General features: G+C 45.8%; 1 protein-coding gene across 1 annotated transcript in view; it reads right to left on the reverse strand.

Annotated features, from left to right (window-relative positions):
* PDK1 (pyruvate dehydrogenase kinase 1) overlaps window positions 1-19141 on the reverse strand; it is a 34353-nt gene extending 15212 nt beyond the window's left edge. Inside the window, exons 1-6 of the mRNA XM_066575848.1 lie at window positions 18821-19141; window positions 10932-11073; window positions 7089-7160; window positions 5623-5807; window positions 4135-4230; window positions 735-812 (exon numbers count right to left, since the gene is read on the reverse strand). Of these exons, the coding sequence (XP_066431945.1) occupies window positions 735-812; window positions 4135-4230; window positions 5623-5807; window positions 7089-7160; window positions 10932-11073; window positions 18821-18944 (697 nt within the window). The 5' untranslated portion in view covers window positions 18945-19141. The remainder of the gene's footprint in view (window positions 1-734; window positions 813-4134; window positions 4231-5622; window positions 5808-7088; window positions 7161-10931; window positions 11074-18820) is intronic.
* Window positions 19142-20867: the final 1726 nt, after the last annotated feature.

Consider the following 20867-nt stretch of genomic DNA (forward strand, 5'->3'; position numbering starts at 1 on the left):
CAGCCAATCACTGGCCACAGCAGTGACCTTCTATAGCCAGTGATTGGCTGTTGCAGTCACATATTCAGGTCAGTAGTAACCAGGAAGGACAGAGTGGTTGTGAAGAAATTTTAAGTGATGGAACACCTACTTTTAAAGGGTTTTGTTAGTTCTTTTTGTTAAAAGTGCTGGCCATACAGAAAAATAATAAAACAGACTATATTCGCCCATCCTGTCTCCCCACAGTTTAAGTGTCACTTAACGGGACATCACTGGTTGACGAGACATCACAGTCAGCTGCAACCAATCATAGACCTCAGTAATTGACCACTAAGGACTGATTGGCTGCAGCAGCTGGCAATGTTCTGTTCACAGGTTGACTCTGCAGCTTGTAAAGAGACACAACAAGGTAAACGAAATATCTAATAAAACCCATTACTAGTGTATTGAAAAACCACAGAACCGCTATACAGCGAATCGGTCATTATAATGTGCTGCGCATGTTAATGGTCTGCTATGACAAATGGGACAAACGAATAATGCACCATTTGTGTAATAGCCCTCAATGAGACTGATGCTCCCCCCTCCACCCACCACTCCTCGCTCTTGACTTATATTCAGAAGCTATTCAATAGGGAGGAGGGTGGGAATACGATTTGGCCACAGAAATGTATAGCACCAACAGCAGTACAAGAACTGAACTTTGAAAAGATGAAATACATCAGGGAGACCCCAAGTACAATCAGGATACACACCATTGAATTCTGCAAGCTCTAGTTCCGGAGAGCTCATGTAATACAAGTCACACAGCTGTTTTGCGTTCTCATAGCCATCTAGGGGGGGGGGGGGTAAAGAAAAAAAAAAAGCACATCAGTTTCTAGACAGGGGTCTACAGACATGTACTATATCATCACCAGTTACGGATCTTAACCCCTTAGTTTTTTCCTACTCCCTTTTAAAAAAATCGTAGCTCCTTTATTTATCCATCGAAGTCGCTGTATGAGGGCTTGTTTTTTGCGGACGAGTTGTATTTTTCAATGGCACTATTTATTGTACCATATAATGTACTGAAAAACTTTTTTAAAATTCTTAGCGGAGAGAAATGGAAAAAAAAAAAAACGACATTCCACCATCTTTCTGTGCGTCCTGTTTCTATGGCGCACAAACTGCAACAAAAACGACCTGATATTTTTATTCTATGGGTCAGTATGATTACTACGATACCAAACTTATATAGTATTTTTTGTTGCTGTAGTACTTGTATTCTTTTTTAAAGATATTTAATTTTTTTCAATTATTTTCTGCGGTCATTTTGTGCGCGCAATAACTTTTTTATTTTTCCGTCGACGTAGTTGTGCGAGGGCTCATTTTTTGCGGGATGTCCTGAAGTTTCCGATAGTATCAATCTGGAATACATACAACTTTTTGATCGCTTTTTATTGCATTTTTTCTGGAAGACAGGGTAACTAAAAAAAGTGTATTTCTGGCATTCTTTATTTTTTTTTTTTCGGACCACGTTCACCATGCAGGAAAAATAATGCACTACTTTGATAGATCGGACTTTTACGGACGCGGCGATACCAAATACATATTTTTATTTTATGATTTAGATTTTTTAGTAATTGATATGGCAAAAGGGGGGGGGGGTGATTTAAACTTTTATAACTTTTTTTTTTTACAATTTAAAAAACTTTATTGATCTTTTTTTAACTTTACTTTGAAGTCCCCCTGGGGGACTTTAACATGCGATGCTTTGATCGCTCCTGCAGTATGACGTAATGCTATAGCATTACGTCATACTGCTTTTTTACAGGCAGTCTATCAAGCCACCCTGTGTGGATGGCTTGATAGGCAGTCTGCTAAGGCAGCCCTGGGGCCATTCATTAGGCCCCCGACTGCCATGACACCTGCACGGATCCCCCGATCTCACCGCGGGGGGGCCGTGCAGGACCCCCAAACAGCGTTCGGGGGATTTAAATGCCGCTGTCAGAATTGACAGCGGCATTTAAAAGGGTTAATAGCCGCGATCGGCCGAACGGGGCTATTGCCCGCGGGTGTCAGCTGTAATAAACAGCTGACGCCCGCGCTGTATGGAGGGAGATAGCGGCGCTATCTCCCTCCATACACGTCCTGCAGCTGCAGGACGTAAAAACACTATAGGGTGGTCACTAAGGGGTTAAGGGCCTTTTCCATGACCTTATAATCAGGCAAGGACGTTCTGTTCCATCATCATCGATCCATGTAAAAGTGCAAATGATCAGCTGACTGATAAAAATGCTGACTGGTCATCTGTACATCTTCCGCTGCTGTTGGTCAATAATAGCTCTATAAGGAGGGACAAACTACCGTATAGAGGACAGATCATTCATCCCCTAAGAGAGTCTGAATCAGTCCATGTAAAGGCCCGGTAGAGGAGTGCCCATCTTATTCATCCATGTTAGTCTACAGGAGCAAACCTCTCCATGCAAAAGGACCCTTAGGCTGGGGTCACACAGATCGTATTCCCGGCAGAAATCTTGCGGTTTTGCCGCAGCTAACACACTTGTGAGTTTTGGAGTGGCTTGGTCGCATGCTTTTCTGTTTCGGCGCTTCCATAGAGAGGAGCGAGGCCGCAACGGGAAGAAAAGAAAAAAATACATATGCTGCGGCCAGGGAATCCATGCTGCGACGTTTTTTTTGACAAATTTTGTCCACATGGCTGGCTAATCCTCCCTGTGTGAACCCAGCCTTAGTGCTTACCAGTGGCTGAGGCAAAATTCTGGCTGCTGTTAGTCAGCACTATGGGGACGTATGCGCTTCCCATATACACTAGACTTAACAAAACATGGATATAGTAAAGATTAGGAATTCACTTTAATCTATTAATTTTTAAAATGTTGATGTGTTAAGAGTAACTTTCTAACGACCAGCGGGAGGTCTCAGCAGCAGGACCTGTATTGATAAAAACTTTTAACATGTTGCTCTAGCACGTCAAAAGTTTGAAAATGTGTAGTTCTATTCTAATGACCGTTACTTAAACCTGTGTGAAATATTTACATATTAAAACTACCACTTCCTGGCAGAGAACATACAAAGAAAGTTGTCGAACTTTTCATAACTTTGAAAAGTCTGCAGAAACTGAATTATACATGAGAGTTTACAGAAGTGTTGGAATTTATTTCCATGCTTGGTAGCGGCTCCTGTTGGAGAAGTAACTCAGTAACGTTGTCAGTGGTCTGGAACTTCTCCAGTGAAGTAACCTGAGCTGACCTCTCTACTAGCGAAGGACGTCACAACACATTCAGTGCTTCAGGCTATGCAGTTACAGAGGGTGGCTAGTTTGTAACAGTCGTGGTATGCTATAAAATGAAAAGCTTGCCTAATAAAGACAGTTCCTTGCCTAATTAGCATTTATGGACACCAAAGGGGGGGGGGGGGGTTCTTTGCTTATGAAGAGATGATGTATGCTTTGCGTCAACATCATCCAAATCAAATCAACTAAAAAAAAAAAAGTTGAAAAAAGATTTGTATTTTGGAATGGCCAAGTCAGAGCCCTGACTGTAACCCTATCGATATCTTGCAGCACTAGACCTAAAGAGCAATGTGTATGCAAGGCATCCCAGAAATATTGATGAACTGAGACCACATTGGCAGGGAATAAAGGTCCAAAATTCCTCCACAACCCTGTGCAAATTATTTGCTGCTACAGGAAATGCTAGATGCAGGAGATTACTTCCAAAAGGGGATCTACTGGTCACTAAATTCAAAAGTTCACTTTTAATTCCTGTTCTGTGGATATTTACAAAAATGTGCTCAATAAAAGATATGAACAGCACAACCGTTTGCGTGTCATTAGTTTAGTTAGATTGTGTGTGGGTGTCTATAATTGAGACCTAGATATAAATCAGACCACATTTTACTAGCCATCAATGCAGAAATCCAAAAGGTTCCAAAGGGTTCACTTATTTTTAACAATTACATTATAGTTCTGAATTAAATCCTGAGAAAATGAACAACAGAGGGAACAGAGCGAAACGGGAGGGTATTCGCTAATGAGTGGCCAATTCCACTTACCAGGCAAATCATTATATGCACAACCTCTATGCATCACTGGAGACGCGTCTAAAATGCAAAAAGACGTGTATCTCACTGCAGCCTTATCAAAGGAGCCCTTACCTCTCACAACATCCAGCACATCACTTGTTGGGTCTATGCTGCCGATGTGTTTCGGATGCGCCGGGTTCTCCTTCACTTTTCCACCAAAAAGCAGTGCTACAATATAAAAATACAAGATTTGTAAAGAGAAGTCGGGCATGTCTGAGGAATATCTAGTAATAGGCGCTTATATAACAACATACAGGGGGTTTCAGTGCAGTAATAAGTCGGCTATAGCAGCTTGTCAGGGCAGATCAAGTCAAAGGGCAGTTTCTACTCTACTCAGTACATGCAATTAAGCAAGAAATTCTGGTTCGCTGTACGCCATGAAAGGTATTTCACTGACAATTTACAGCAATTCCTCTCACTTAAAATTTAATTGCTTGGGTTAATAAGCTTCAAGAAAAGAAATAAAAAAATCAAGACTCTTACTTACCCAGTGGCAAGTGCTGCCACACCTCGATGACTCAAGAAAAAACACCTACAAACAGCGGGCACCCGCTACAAGCTAAGACAAGAACTGAAAACTGGCGTACAGTCAGTGGAGAATGTAATGATGCGTGTGTACAAGGCTTATGTGACTAAGCAGGAGGTAGGACTCTGCAACTGCCTGAGGAAGGGGCCAGTTCTAACTCCGAAATGGTACCGTAGATTACCATCAAGTTAACAGTAATCTCCACTTCTGTTGCATGACAGTACATTCAAAGAGGCCAATACCCCAAAAAGAGAAGGATAAAGCTTCTTCATTTTAATTCTGGGAAGCATACTCTCTAGGGGCCTTTCCATTAAACCTAAAACCCAATCCACCTAGCAATGCAAGCACTGGGGCTTAGGGAGTCATACTGACAGCCTAAGGCTCAATGGGTATGGCTATACATAAGCAGTAATGTAGACATATGTACCCCAAAGTGATGCATAGAAAGATATTATATTTTGCAGAAACGTTTTGGATCTCTAAGTGGAGAAAAAAAATTATATATATAAAAAATAATATTATTAATATTTATTAAATGTAGGAGGAAAACAGAGAATTCACCTGGTTCTGAAAGACAAAGTGGCTTGGTCCTTAAAGAGGTTTTTCCAGGACCCTGGTACTACTTACCTATCCTTAGTCATCAATATCTGATCGGTGGGCGTCTGCCACTAAGAACCCCTGCTGGTCAGCTGTTTGAAGAGACCATGGCACTCCTTGTGGCCTCGTCACTACACACCAGACACAGCGCCATAGATTTTGTAGCTTTAGTGCTGGTACAGCGGCTCAATATGATTCACCTTTTATGTGCTCAGGCCACGTGATGAATGAATGTGAAGCCACTGACCAGAGAAGCTCGGAGGTCTCTTCAATAAGCTGATCGGCAGGGATCTCAAGCAGTTGACCCCCACCGATCTGATATTGATAATCTCTGCAGAGGGTCATGAATATCAGAGCCCTAGAAACCCCTTAAAGGAATAAGTCACGTTTACTGGAATAGAAACATCGGTGTGACGGATGCTGGCCTTCTTACTTACTGTGCTGATTAAGCAGCATCCTTATTGATATGCGGCTCATGTAGAAACGATCTAAGAAATACTGCACATTCTGAGAGGTTACTGGATCTACCCCGAAGCTGTCTTTATACTCCACAACGCCCTGCGCCATGGTTGGGATGACGTCATTGTGACGATTTCGAATTATTATTACTGTATCTGTGAATCTGTAAAAAATAAAAACAAATAAACTGTAAGGGTACATTCAGAGGTGGTGGAAATGGTGCAAAATCTGCATCAAAAAACACATCAAAATCTGCATTAATTGCAGTTCTGCAGCTGGCCTCAGCCTGCACATAAGAGGTCCTCTCACTTCTGAATACAGCCCAATACCAGACCAAAGAGCGCAGCACATGCAGTCATCTGGCAACCACTACTGAGCGCCACCGCCGGTCAGAGGTTGCATCATCTGACAAACAGTGCCGGTGCTCAGTAGCGGTTGCCGGCGTGCGCGGGACTCTTGGGGCTGGCAGCGTGCAGTATTCGAAAGTGAGAGGAGCTGAAATCAGCAGCGTAAGAAAGTCAAAAGATTACAACTTTTACTGTGCAGTCATAATCTATAGTGATCAAAGCAGAGAAGATAAACAATAGAAAGGGACAAAACAAATGCATAGGAGACTAACTGTTTACTTTTCTGTCACTGCAGCCACACAAGCTCTTGTTTTTTGCAGGACAGGTTGTGTTTTTAATGGTACCATTTACTGTACTGTAATGTATTGGAAAATGTAGTCTGTCAGACAATCACAACTGGCGCTAGCTCTATCACAGCTGTTTGCAGCGGGTGGAGCCATTTCAAACAGACGGCATCCAATGAGTATGCAGCAGGCTTGGCTTCCCGCTTCATAATAAACCTGCACCCCTTTGATGTATATGTCCATCACAGGGGACAGACAGGTTAAAGGGGTTGTGATAAGACATAACGTTATCTCCTAGCCACAGGAGGATTGTTGGGGGTTTGGCTGGGTTGTCTACCAATCCCAAAAACAGGGTTCCAGAAAGTCTTCACAAGCGCACCACTGCTCCATTAACTTCAACGGAAGCACCAGAGATTGCCAAGTTCAAGTGCTCAGCAACGTCCGGTGCTTCCATTGATTTGCTTGTCTTAAAATGTAATGTCCAGGGTTAGAAAAAGGGTCTACTTTTATTTTTACGGGACTAGTATCACTCTGGTCCGTGGGCTTTGTCTGTTATTACCTCATCCCCATTGAAGTTACTAGGGATCGGCTGCATTACCTAACGGAGTGACTGACAACGCTCCGTTTTTACAAGAACAAAAAGGAATACTTTTTCATGCCCTGGACAACTCCATCATGAGGATGCAGGAATTAAAAGTGTGCTGTGCTCTATTAAATGTGAGGCTCATCTAAAGCAGCGACTCCAGAATCCATACAAGTCAGTATACATAGGATGAAAACTACTGACCACATTGCGGAGAGCAGGGGACTTACTGGCGGACTGTGTCAGGATCGTCTGTATTTCTGTCCTTGAAATCCACGATCTCCTGGAAGCTCTGAACATACCTGCGGAGAAGCAAACATGTCTGCCACATGAAAATATTAAATGGGCACTCCACAGCTTTCTGTTCATTAAAAGGGCATACATCACCTATATTATATATACTAAAAACCAGATAGTGAAATATTTTCCATTTTTCTAATCGTTTTTTTATTTTGATTGCAGATTTTTAAAATTCTTTTTGTGTACATAATTATAATTAATGTTTTAGAGCAGCCTTATGGGCTATTCACACAATGCACAGGAGCTGAACTATTGACTTCTATGGGAGAGTGTTGTGTCATGCTCCGTGACCTGGACAGAGGTCACTGTGCAGGGAGGAGGAGGAGGAGGTCTACTGTGGCCAGTACATATTGTGAATGGTGGATCCTGTGTTATCTACAATGTACAATCACTGCATTAGGAACACCTACTCAATAACAGGTTGGTTCACCTTACAAGGCAATCACGGCTTTCAGACGACAGGGAATAGATTCCACAAGGTAGCAAACATTCTCCATACTCAACCTGACCCATGTCCAGCTCTGTCAGTTGGTGCATATTTTGCAGCTAAGAGGGAGAAAATCTCACAGCCCTTTCTAGCATATTCAATGGGGTTGCAGTCCGGCGAGTTTGGGGCCAAGTCAGTATGGAGAATTCACTGTTGTGTTTCTCCAACCACTCCCTTGGAATTTGAGCTCAATGACAGGGAGTGTTGTCCAGTTGAAAGACGGTGCTGTGGTCGGGAAAGACTTCTTGAAGATATGGGTGCAGATGGTCAGTAACAGGTCCCTGTAGAGTTCACTATTCAAGGACTATGGCACAATGACCAAAAGTCCTAGGCCATGCCAGGAAAACGCACCCCAGACCATGACACAGCCACCATCACCACCAGCCTGCTGAACCCCAATGGTCCACACATCAGATATGGCTTCATGCTCACTGCACCAGATGCAGACCCGACCATCCCATAAACTAGAGCAATATGGGAAGGGAAGTGAAAGGCCAGGTAAAAATATACAGCTAATTAATACATTTGAGTACCTCACTATTAGAAGGGAAAAGAAAGTAAAGGAGTAAGAGACCGATCATAAACTAAAATGCTTTTACACAAATGCACAGAGCATGGGAAATAAACAAGAGGAACATGAGTCAACAATGTGATGCAGCAGCCAAAAAGGCAAACACAATTCTGGGATGTATTAAGAGAAGCATAGAGTCTAGATCACGTGAAGTAATTATTCTCCTCTACTCTTCATTAGTCAGACCTCATCTGGAATACTGTGTCCAGTTCTGGGCACCCCACTTTAAAAAGGAATAGATAAACTGGAACAAGTTCAGAGAAGAGTTACCAAGATGGTAAAGGGTCTGCAAATCATGTCCTATGAAGAACAGTTAAAGGATCTGGGAATGTTTAGCTTGCATAAAAGAAGGCTAAGAGGAGACTTAATAGCGGTCTACAAATATCTGAAGGGCTGTCACAATGCAGAAGGATCAGCCCTATTCTTATCTGCACAAGGAAAGACTGAAGCAATGAGATGAAACTGAAAGGGTGGAGACACAGATTGAATATTGGACATTGAGGATGATCAATGAGTGGCACATGTTGCCACAGGAGGTGGCGAGTTCTCCTTCAATGGAAGTCTTCAAACAGGGGCTGGACAAATATATGTCTGGTATGGTACAGTGAATCTTGCACTGAGCGGAGGGTTGGACTGGATGACCCTGGAGGTCCCTTCCAACTCTACCATTCTATAATCCATATGGTTCAGCAGAAAACAGGACTTGTCAATGGAGATGACCTGACACATGTCTAAGGCCCAATGAAATCTTTCCTGGGCCCATGCAAGGTGTTGTTGGTGATGACACAGGGCACCCTTTTTGATCTTCAACTATTCAACCCCAGTCAATACAAGGTATGCCGCATGATCATTGTGGAAATTCTCCGCTGTTGTATACTGCTGAGTCAGTTGGTCCACTGTGGCATGTCATTGCTGAGTGCCACCTGACGCTTGCCTCTAGGATCAACCACATGTGGCTTGCCGCTGTGTGATCCTCTGTCAGATGTCTATCAACGGTTCAACCAGTCTTTGTATATTCCTGATACCATGGTTTGGGAACAGCCAACAAGTGTTACTTTCAGAAATACTGGCACCACACTTCCAGGTACCAGCAATCTGCCCGCCATCAAAGTCACCATGTTTACCCATGACCGCCAAATGTTGCCTTCTGCTGCACAGGGAGGGGGTCAGCACATTATCTAAGAACAGGTCGTGATTCAGCCATCACATGGTACCACATTACTGATAATAAAATGTCAAGCGCAAGCTGTTCCTAATGCAGTGATTGTACAGTGTATATATACTATATACTTCATTGTATTTCTGCTTGCAAGGATAATGAGATGAATGATTATTCACCTACAGCAAAGACCAACAACCAAAATAAGTCCAACAAGACTCTGGCAGGATCGGCCATCACTAGACGTCTGTCACACAAAGGTCGACAGAAAATAGTGTAAATAGGACAGAAATTCTGGATAATTACGTTAAAGGAAGCCAGTAAGAGCTCTGCTACGATTAAAGAAGTTATCATGCCTTTAAAAATTGGTGGCCATCAATATCTGCTCAGTGAGGGTCCGCCACTCAGGATCCCCCCCCCAATGAGAAAAGCCTGCAGTACTCAGAGTGGCCACAATAAATTACACAATGCTCTGAGTATTATCATGATCATGCTCAGATGTAAACAATGAAGAGGGAGCGATACTTACAGGAGGGTTACAGCCCCTTCAATCAGCTGATCGGCAAGGATATCTACTGGTGGTCCTCAACCAATCAGATATTGAGGATAAGCCATCAACTTTTTCAAGGCTGGATAACTCCTTTAAACTAGTTGCAAGGCCAAGTGGGGGTGAGAAACATTTCAAAACATGCCTTAATTGATGTGAAGCAAGATAGAAGTCCATAGAAAACGATGTTTATTCCACTACACAAATAAGGCAGCAAGTGTCCAGGCGCCTCCATAATCTCTGCCTCGTACCTCCCCTTTGTCGTGACTGACAGCTCCTTTGCTGTCCAATGTCACTCCCGTGCATGTGCTGTGTGAATGACGTATGCGCAGTACTATCCAACCTGTGGGTGTTTGCTTCAGCACCGTACTGCACATGTGCCGCATATATATGCCGCAAGCATGGAAGAGGAAGATTGGCGAAAGGCCAGGACTCAAGTTGCGCATGTGCAGGATTTGAGCGCAGGGCAGAGTGATAACAGATAGCAAAGGAGCTTTAACATCAGGATAAAGTGGGATGCATGTAGCAAGGATTAAGGAGGAAAGCCTGAGCACTCGTCACCATCCAGACTGCCCACTGGGCACTCGTCACCATCCAGACTGCCCACTGGGCACTTGCTGCCTCATTCCCATATTATGCCCATTTACACAGGACGATTGTTGGCTAAACGAGCACACGGGCTGTTGAAAGTAAGCAACAAATAAAAAGTAAAAAAATAGTGCCCGATGGCTTTGTGTTTAGACGTGATGGTTATCGCGCATTTTTGTTCCTTTGAACGAATTTTGCGTGACACTCGTTACCTGTAAATGGGCCGTTGGAATAAATATTACATCAATAAAGTTATGTTTCAAAATGCTTTTCTTCGCCCGACCTGGCGCTGCAATCAGCTGCATTGTGACAAGGGCTCTGATAGACTAGGTTTAAAGATGAAAGGACTCTCACAAAGCACATTTACAAGAACTATAGGGACGTTCCTGACGTCTTGGCGGTGCCGTAGAAATCCTCTTACCAGCTCTGCACCAGCTTGATAGAAGGCATCTTTAGGAGGTTGTCAGGAAGCAAATTAATTTCTTTCATAATATTTGCTAACCGTACAGGCAATTCTTGCCGGAGAAATATAAAGGATGTTTTTTCACAAGCATTTACCGATCCTGCAGACAAAAAAAAAAATAATTCAAGACGTAAACCATAAGATAAACACTTACAAGGCCGGTTTCACACCCGGATGGACGTTCCGTCGCAGATCAGGCTGCGAATACTGGAAGAAAGAGCGCTGCATGCAGCACTTTTTCTTCCGTCCCAAAACCGGACAGCTGGGCGGACCCCAATTATAGTCAATGGGATCTGACCGCTGTTGTTCGGTTCCATCCAGAGACGTAACCGCTCTGCTACCCGAACGGAGAAGGAAAGCGAAATCCCCAGCGCAAGTGTGAAACCCCTTTACACACTACAAACCGGCACTTGTGAACATACCCTTCTGCGCACTGTGATGTGCTGCGGACCCGCAATTAATGAGGCTAATCCACCAGCTTTCCGATGAGGTATCAGACGATAAGCAGATATGTTATAACATACAGAAGTTTCCATAGAATATGAGTGGGGTTGCGGACACACATGGGGAATCCATACCAAAACCCGTATCAAAGTCTACATGTACGAACGGGGCCCAGATCTGCGTTCAGATAATGCATCCTGCATGTTTTGTGGACGACCTATGAAGAGGGTTTCTTATCAGGGGAACCACTATTTCCTCTATGAATATTATAGGGTGGGGGGCCATTTGGGACCCCCCTCTCTTATTACCCAGTGTATCTTGCTTTGGAGAACTCAATGTGACCAAGTACTGTGTGGGCACCATGTGATACTTCCATTTTCCCTAAAGTAACAGCTGCTGGGCAATCAGCTCCTTGTTGGGTGGGCTGCTGCACCAAAAGGTGCACCAACTTTAATCAATTAAGGACCAAGCACTTTAAATTTACGGTGCTTGCTCCCGGGCTTAAAGGAGATGTCTCGAGGAAGCAGTGATTTTTTTTTTTTGCCCAGTCCCCCTAATTAAACATACATTACTAATTACCCCTGTAAATGACTTTCCTAGCTGGTTCGTACTTACCGTTCCAGCGTTTCAGCAACTTATAAAAGTTTCCCCAAGATGGCCGCCGGCTCTTTCCCCGTCGCTCGCTGCAGCCCGACGTGCGCGCTCCCGAGACGCTGCCAGCTGTGTCTCCATGGCAACCGGACGCCCCGCAGCCGCCGACCAGACGCCCCGCAGCCGCCGACCAGTCACCCACCGCCAGGCAGCAGGTAACCGGCGCTAGCCCCCGGCTCCCCAGCGCTACGCTCCCGGCTCCCCAGCGCTAGACCCTCAGCCCAGGTGAAGGCCCCGGAGCCCAGGTGAAGGCCCCGGAGCCCAGGTGAAGGCCCCGGAGCCCAGCGCTAGGTTCCGGAGCCCAGGTGAAGGCCCCGGAGCCCAGCGCTGGGCTCCGGGGCCTTCACCTGTCAGTGAACATCACCCCCGACCCATCACTTACCCCCCTGGCCCAGCGCTAGTTCCCGCGGCCTAGCGACAGCCCCCCCCATCGCAGCGTCAGCCCCCCCCGGCGCAGCGACAGCCCACCCCCCAGGCCCATCACTTACCTGGACGGCAGGACAGCTGGGCGGCTTCTCCGGACAGCTGGGCGGCTCTGCACCTTCCTCTAACAGAGGAAGGTACAGAATGGCCGCTCCAGCGCGCTCCCGAGCAGTGACAGCTCGTCTGCGCATGCGCAGAAGAGCTGTAGCGGGGAGCACACTGAAGCGGCTCGTGCTGAAAGGAGAAGATCGGACTGCGCAAGCGCGTCTAAAAAAGCAAGCTGCTGGCGAATTTAGACGGAACCATGGAGACGAGGACGCTAGCAACGGAGCAGGTAAGTGGAATAACTTCTGTATGGCTCATATTTAATGCACGATGTACATTACAAAGTGCATTAATATGGCCATACAGAAGTGCTTAACCCCACTTGGTTTCGCGAGACCACCCTTTTAAGGGTGCATTCACACGAACGTATATCGGCTCGGTTTTCACGCCGAGCCGATATACGTCGTCCTCTTGTGCGGGGGGGGGGGGGGGGGGGGGGGAAGAGCCCAGGAGCAGGAACTGAGCTCCTGCCCCCTCTCTGCCTCCTCTCCGCCCCTCTGCACTATTTGCAATGGGGAGAGGCGGGACGGGGGCGGGGCTAATTCACGCCACTTAGCCCGTCTCGCCTCCTCTCATTGCAAATAGTGCAGAGGGGCGGAGAGGATGTGGGGAGGAGGCAGAGAGGGGGGCGGGAGCTGAGTTTCTGCTCCTGGGCTCTTCCAGCCTCCCCCCCTGCACATGAGGACAACGTATATCGGCTCGACGTGAAAACCGAGCTGATATACGTTCGTGTGAATGCACCCTTAAGCCCAGCCGTATGTAAAATTATGGCGGGGATTAAAGCCTCCTGTTCTGCAATAAATCAGAAGCAGGATGGGTTATCAGCTGTTAGTCACAGCTGATAACCCCGAGGAGGAGGGAGAAGTGGGTTTAACCCTTTCTGACTCCTCCTTTAGTTAATACATCTTGCTTAATGAGTGCTATGGACTAAAAATGAAAATGGAAGGGTTTCTTTCCCTTCTCGAGACGGCAGTCAGTGATCGCCGGGTGACCTCTGGCACAGCAGAGCTGCAGGGTCCTAGTTTACCCTGATTGTCACTACAGGGGATGCTTTTCCCTGTGACTAGGGCTCCTATGGATGCCTCAGCTACAGTGGAAAAATGTGTAATAAAAGAAAAAAAACAAAAAACACATGTGAACGTCCCTCAGAGGTCTTACATGACGTCATGGATAGTAAAAAAAAAAATTATAATAATTACATAAGTAAAAAAAAATAAAAAAATCTGTGAAAAAGATATTAAATAATTAGCCCTATGATGTGTCACGGAAAAAAAAACAGCAAAATTCTTTTGATAGCTAAAGGAAAAATAAAATAGGGCAGTAAAACCGCAACATGGGTAAAATCCCTAAAATGTGTCTGGTCTTTATTAAGGTACAAAACAGCCTGGTCCATAAGGGGTTAAGAAGCAGGAAGAAGTTAGATATACGCTCCCTCACCTAACTACACCCAAGTCTCATACATATCACATGTCAAGGATTACCGGCTGCAGCGGTCTACACAATGAGCGTGGCACGACACAATGAATGGGCTTTCTTTTATGATAAAGACAGAAGCTGAAGGAGAAAAACTGGGCGAGCGAGCTGAAAATCTCCAAGGAGCCTCAACAAGGGCAACTAGTTATCTGGTTTAAGGTACCTTTACGAGGGCAAACAGTCGCCTGAATAATTGTTCAACGAGTGATTGCAAGCAACTGCGGGCCCGTGTACATACGGCCCCGACGGCAGAGAGAGAAGTCGTTTTAGTCGCTAGTCTCTCAGTTTCAGCGCACTGAAACGGAACGACCACTGAGTGACTTCCCGGTCAGCATGAGGCTGTATTCACATGGACAAGTGCGATATCGGTCTGAAACAATTGGGTCGATATCATGCTGGTAAATATAGGATTCTTTTTTTTCTTTGACAGACTATCGCTGGTACGGCAGTCCGATCCCTACATGCCCAACATTCAAGGTTCCTCTAGTGACAGCCCCGGCCGGACTCACTTACGGTTGTACTCTGTTCTATTTATTGTAGGAGAAACCTTTTATCCTCCCGTTTCTAGCATTTAGGTCTCTCTCACACAAGCGGTTTTTTACCGCAAGTTTTGTGCGTGTAATATGCGGTAACAAACTTTACATGACTCTCAACGGTGTCGCTCACACAGAAAATAATGTGACATGCACTATCATGGCGCGTATTACACGTGCAGATCCCCAAAATAGTGTATGGGGATTTGTTGGCACACAGCAGAGCTCCCTGCGCTGGTAAACTCATCATCCTTTAACCCCATCGTACATGTTATAAATAGAGAATATCCATGTAAACCATTGTTTGCCATCTGCAATGTAGTATCAGTCCCGAGTTACATCCCCTATTATAGTCATTACAGTCCGATGCTGCTTGCTGTCAGACACCCCTAAGGCATGTTCAGATCGGCGTTGGACGTTCTGTTCGGAGATTCCGGCACAGATCTAGCTTGTAAGATGCCGAGCGGCATGCTGGAAGCCTGGCAGACCCCATTATAGTCAGTCCAGCACTTCCAGTATTCTTGTGGTTGGGCTGCTATTACGGAAGCAACAGAATAGGGGGGCGCAGAGGTGGAAGAGGCTGAACACATTATCATTACTGCTATACAACGCCTCCTGCAAAGAAAACACTTCCCAGAATGTAAATCACCCCTAAAAATATTTGGAGATTTCAGCTCTGAAGTCTAGAGCTAATAATGAACTGAAATCAAAGTAATGCAATGTATTAACAAAGTTATCAACTTTTTGTGCAACTGGTTGATTTGCTTTAGAAAATTTAAAAAAAAAAAAAACCACTCCGAATGATCGTTCCGGATATTAATATATAAGCCGCCCCCCTCACCCTCCGCCAGCAACTGCTGCCCAGCGACCAATGCAAATACACCAGACACAGAAACCGTGATCTTCTTGCCCTTGAGGCGGCGGTGAAGGAAATACATTGCTGGCTATTTATAAGCCCGTGACCCAGTGAGCATTTAGATGCCGGCTTTATTCTGAGCGACACAGAAGCCATTCAGGATCGCAGCTCATTGTGCGACTACAGCAGTGAATCAGCACGACGGGGTGAAAGGTCACGCGGACGTCAGGGTCAGGCGTTATACTGACCAGCGGTTCCGATTTTGGATAGAGAAAAACGAACTGATTTTATCCACACGCATGTCAGTTTTGCATCATTACATAGAACAGTTTTTTACTTCCATGTGACATCTATTTTTTTTCTTGCGCACAAGAAGAAAAAGAAAATCGAAGGCCCAATTTTTCAAGTTTTTTCCACCATTGCTTAGAAGTGATCTGTGAAGAACAATGTGCAGGCGATGTCATCTGTGTCAATGGGTTCGCTCACATTTCCATATTTTGGCACGCGCATTTCGGTTGCACGGAAAAAAAAAAAGATAGAAACAGTTTCTTTTTTTCGGAGTACTAAAGATTCCTATAGAAGTCAATGAGGGGGGGGGGGGGCAAATGCATGTGCAATACACAAGGCGTGAAACATTGCGTTATTCCGCTGGGATAAGAACTCATTTGGAACTCATTAGACGAATTAGCCATTTCAATCGGTGTCTGAGTCCTGTGTACACGAGAACAGTCCCTGCGGGCAGAAAAGGTGCAGCGCATACGCCGAAACGTGCAAAAACCCAAACTCGTTCATGGCGCAAAGAAGCTGCGCTAAGGCGTGCACAATTGTGTTTAAGCTCGTGTGATACCGGCCTTAGGCACAACTGTAACCTTATACACTGGAAATAGCTATTTAAAGGGAAACTTGGCCCTTGATGCAGAACAGGAAACTGCATAAATAGCAATTCCCTAAGATCACTCAAGCTTCTCCCGTTCTGACGGGATACGAAATGCCCCCTAGAGGCTCTCGTGGGGCGTCAGATGAATACAGGAGTCTTATACATCCTCTTGGTATGATATCAGCAGGTGATCAGAGGCCCCTTCATTCCTAGCATCAGTGGGGGTCCCAGAGGTCAGACCCCACCGATCATAAAGTATGGAGTTGGGAATACCCCTTTAAGAGAGGCAATAGCCGTATATTATGGGATTGATGTTCCTGACTGCATCCTTTACAGCAACTCTGAAGGTGGCAACACTCAAGGCAACTGTAATTAGTGGTTATCTAGGTAAAAACGGTCTCTGCGGCTTTAAATACCTCTTTTAGATGGGCGCTGTATCAGTTGAATGTGCCATTTTCAATGCCAGTCAGGAGACCACTGCAGCACCCGCAGTTCAACAGTAGTCAGTGGTGCCAACCACTTGCCCTGGTCAATGGGCTACACGTGTCCCCAGGGGTTGCCATATCAAAGCGGCATGTGACCAGGAAACATCCCGCTCTTGCCATCACTCCGTATGGGGGCGCTGTGGAGAGCGATAAGCGAGTAGTCCGAGGTTGTTATTTAAGGGGACCCTCCGGTCCTGGACAAACAAAGATGGACGATCTGCTTCTCTGACTGCCCGATGCACAGTGTATTAGTAGGCACCGGTAGTCTAAGACACTGCATGCTGCACTGACTGGCCGGGGCTGTCCGTGTGAGCAATGCTGCATGTAGTGTAGTCATGCACAATGCAGGGTGCGGCCATCTTTGCTTCAGGATCGGAGCGTCACTTTAAAGCCCCAGAAATCATTTTTACTCTATAGAAGGGGAATCTGAGCAGGTTACACGGAGGCCGGGGGTCCGCAGGAGAGAATACCTTGTTGTGCTCGAGGTTTTATCATGTGATGACCCTGTGGACACCCGAGAATTAGGATAAGAGTAAGAATAAGTACGCTGGCAACACGTGAGCGCCTACCGGATGGGCAGACGAGACTTGGATGATATGACTGGCATGGTGCTGCCAGCTGAGACGGGGAGAGGCGGCTGGCAGAAATCACACACAGTCAGGCTTTAGCAAAAGTCAAAAACTGTGATTGTTCGGGTATGGTTATCTAGAAACCAAGAAAGTGGGGACCCGGAGCTGTGCCTGCAGTTCCAAACCAGGCCACTACAATATGGACAGCGCTATCTGCTTCCAGTGCTGTGCACAATGACAGTGGTGCCGAGATCAACTGGGATTCCAAGTAGCGGCCCCCTTGCAGATCAACTATTGATGACCGATCCTGCAGAGAAGTCATCCCTAGTAAAAGTCCTGGACAACCCGTTTAAAGAGGACCGCTCACCCCTCTTGTAAAGCCATTTGGGTAAATATTTGTATCCCATGCGGAATAACAATTCTGGAGCAACTTTTTTAAGAGCTCTGTAGTTTACGGTTCCTCTGTTATTCTTCCTGGAAACGTATGAATAAAATGACAACAGACAGCCATCGTTCCTCTTGTCGATAGGGGGCGTCTCTACCGCCAGGCCAGCATTTGAAAAGAAACACTCCTTTAAGAAGGAGTTGTCCGGGACTTTGGGCATTTTTACTCTTGATGACCCGATCCATCGCTCTCCTGCTAGGGATTACTTGCATTTCTTATGACATAACAATTCTGTAGCACCTTTGAACTCTCTGATGTGCCCTCCCTCTGTTATTCCTCCTGGAAATGCATGTCCCATTCCCCTTGTTAAAGGGGTTGTCTGGTATTTATTATTGATGACCCATCTTCATGATAGATCACCAATAGACGATCAGTGCGGGTCCACCGCCGATCAGCTGATTCCTGGCGCCGCGGTTAATCTAGTTGGCGCCTGAAGCAGACAGTGCTGTCAACATTGCAGTGGCCCAGATTGGTACTGCAGGTGGAGCTCCCATTGAATTCAATAGACGCTGTGCCTGAAGTACCTTGGCAGGCTGCTGCACCACAGACAACACAGTCTGCTTCCTGCGGGGTCCATGCTGACAGCGGCAATCAACTGATCATAGGGTTCCCGAGCGGCAGACCCCCTCAATCCTGAACATTGGGGATTTTTACTATCGATGTCCTAAGCCCCAGAAAAACCCTTTAACGGAAAGAGGATGAAACCTGCATTTCCAGGAGGAGTAACAGAGGAATGGCACGTCAAAAGGTTCAAAGGTGCTTTAGAATTGTTATATCATTGGGAATGCAAGTATTTACTAGCAGGAGAGCGAGGGACCCCTTTATATGAGGATAGTCAGGGCACAAGTACATGATAATATTATATATACTGCCCCCTAGGGACAACATCAAGGAGCTGCAGAGGCTGGAGGACTAATTGCTGCCTCTGCTCAGCAGCTGGGTAGTCGGCAATGAATGGATTCCATGCAGGTTGTCCCCCAACTTACCAAAATCCAAGAACTGCTTCATGGAGAGGGGGGATGGGGAGAACTTGGAGTAGTAGTCCACCAGAGTGGGGGTGCTGCTGCTGGTGAGGGGGGCACTTCTCATAAGGGCCCTCAGGAGCCGCATCTTGTAACAGCTGTTGGGGTCACCTTTAGAGGGCGCTGTTAGACCAAATGTCACCCCCTGTACAGTCACATCAGTGCCTCCTGTGCACACAGCGGGACCGTCTCCTCCGCCCACCGAAGTCCCTGCCGTGTCCTCTCCAGTTCAAGGATGCGGATTCTCCTCTCACACGCGTCCCCCCAACTCCATCCAATCGGAGAGCCGAGAGGACAGCAAGAGGCGTGACTTCCAGAATAAACAAGCAGCGCCATCTTTGTCCTCCCAACCAATCACATAGAGCTAAAAAAAGATATCACGTGAGGCGGCAGGCTGCCAATCGAAACCCTGTATCACGTAGCGTAACGCTGGCGAATAGAACGTGAGGAAGAGTGCGTTGTCCAATCAGCGAGGAGAACGTCACACGTTCAACGCGCATCAGGGAATAGAAAGGCAGCGAAGACTAGAAGTGTGCGAAACGTTAGCACGCCCTCTGCTGCTTGGGAGTGGTCTAGCAGACTGGGTGCCCAAAGCCACAGGCGCTGGGAGTCACGTATTGGCATGCTGCGCAGTAATAATTGTTTGTGTTGCATAAATTTTACTTTCATTCGTGGTTATTTATGACATAAGAAAGGAAGTTATTCTATTGACTGGTTTGTAAGGAAAATTAGAATATCCAGAGCCCCCTCTGCTGTACGGGAGTGGGATTACACAGGAAAATCTGGGGATTTAATTTAAAAAAATACTTCCAAAAAATATGTATTCTGCATGATAACTGCAATATCAGTTTCTTGTTTAGTTTTCAGTCCTTTTTTGACATGAAGTTATATGAGTCAATGCAGAGGAGACCGAGGGGGGCTAATTATTATTCCGCTTGCCTCAGCATTCTAGCGTCTAGGGCTGTATTTACATGACTGTATTTGCACACACAAAATTTGCGCTCGCAATATACAGTCAACAGAGCCCATTGATTTTAGTGGGTTTGTTTACAAGTGAGTATTTTGTGTGCGCAATTCACGCGTGCAAAAAAATATGCATGTTCTATTTTTCTGCACATTTGTGAAGGGAAATAGATCATATGGAACTAATTATATTTCTTGGTATTTCAATGGCTGGGACCGTAGTTGCGTGTTTATTTGTGTGCACAAATGCACGCAATTTGCACGTGCAAAAAGTACAGTAAAAACACAGACACGCGTGCAAAAATGAAACGCCTGTGGCGCAAATATGCGGTACAAATGTGCACGTAAATGTGAATCCGACCTAAAAGTAGAAATTTTAGAAGCAAGCTGAAAAAATTGCAACAGTTTGAAGATTTATGACTCCCCTGCTCCTTTTTTAATTGGGCGGGGTTTAGTGTCAGGGGGCTTTACAAGCACAGATTTACTGTAATTTGCAATGGCGTTTATTATACCTGAAGTCTCCTGCATGTTGTAGCTGCCATACATTTCAGATTTAGTGCATGGATGGCCCAAAAGATGCCCTTAAACGCACGAAGAGCCTCCTCTTACTATCTAGAGGGAATTGACACCAGCGCTATTTTTACTTAGATCAGCATATACAGCAGCGGTCTAAGTAGATATGGCCCAGAATGTTTTATCAGGACCCGTATGAAGGTCCACAAGTTTCATCACACCTTCCACGTGGAGCCTCCTTCTACAGATCCGCCACATGCAGCACTCTTCTTGCTAGCAAACCCGGTGAAACGCAGATGTTAGGCCTCCCTCGCACAGGTGTTTGCAAAAACAATGCGTTTTTCATTTCATTGGCATTCATTTTTGACAAAGTTTCGGCTGCAAACGCACAGCTGAAAACGCAGTCAAAGAAGCTGAAAAAAAGAACTTACACACTCACCAAACTGGCGCTGCTCTCCAGAGCTCCGGGCAGGCTTCCGGGCACTTGTCATCGCCGACAGAGCCTCCATCAAAAGATTGCTCTGGTTGGTTGAGC

The sequence above is a fragment of the Eleutherodactylus coqui genome, chromosome 8, assembly GCF_035609145.1.
Source record: "Eleutherodactylus coqui strain aEleCoq1 chromosome 8, aEleCoq1.hap1, whole genome shotgun sequence".
Classification (NCBI taxonomy): Eukaryota; Metazoa; Chordata; class Amphibia; order Anura; family Eleutherodactylidae; genus Eleutherodactylus; species Eleutherodactylus coqui.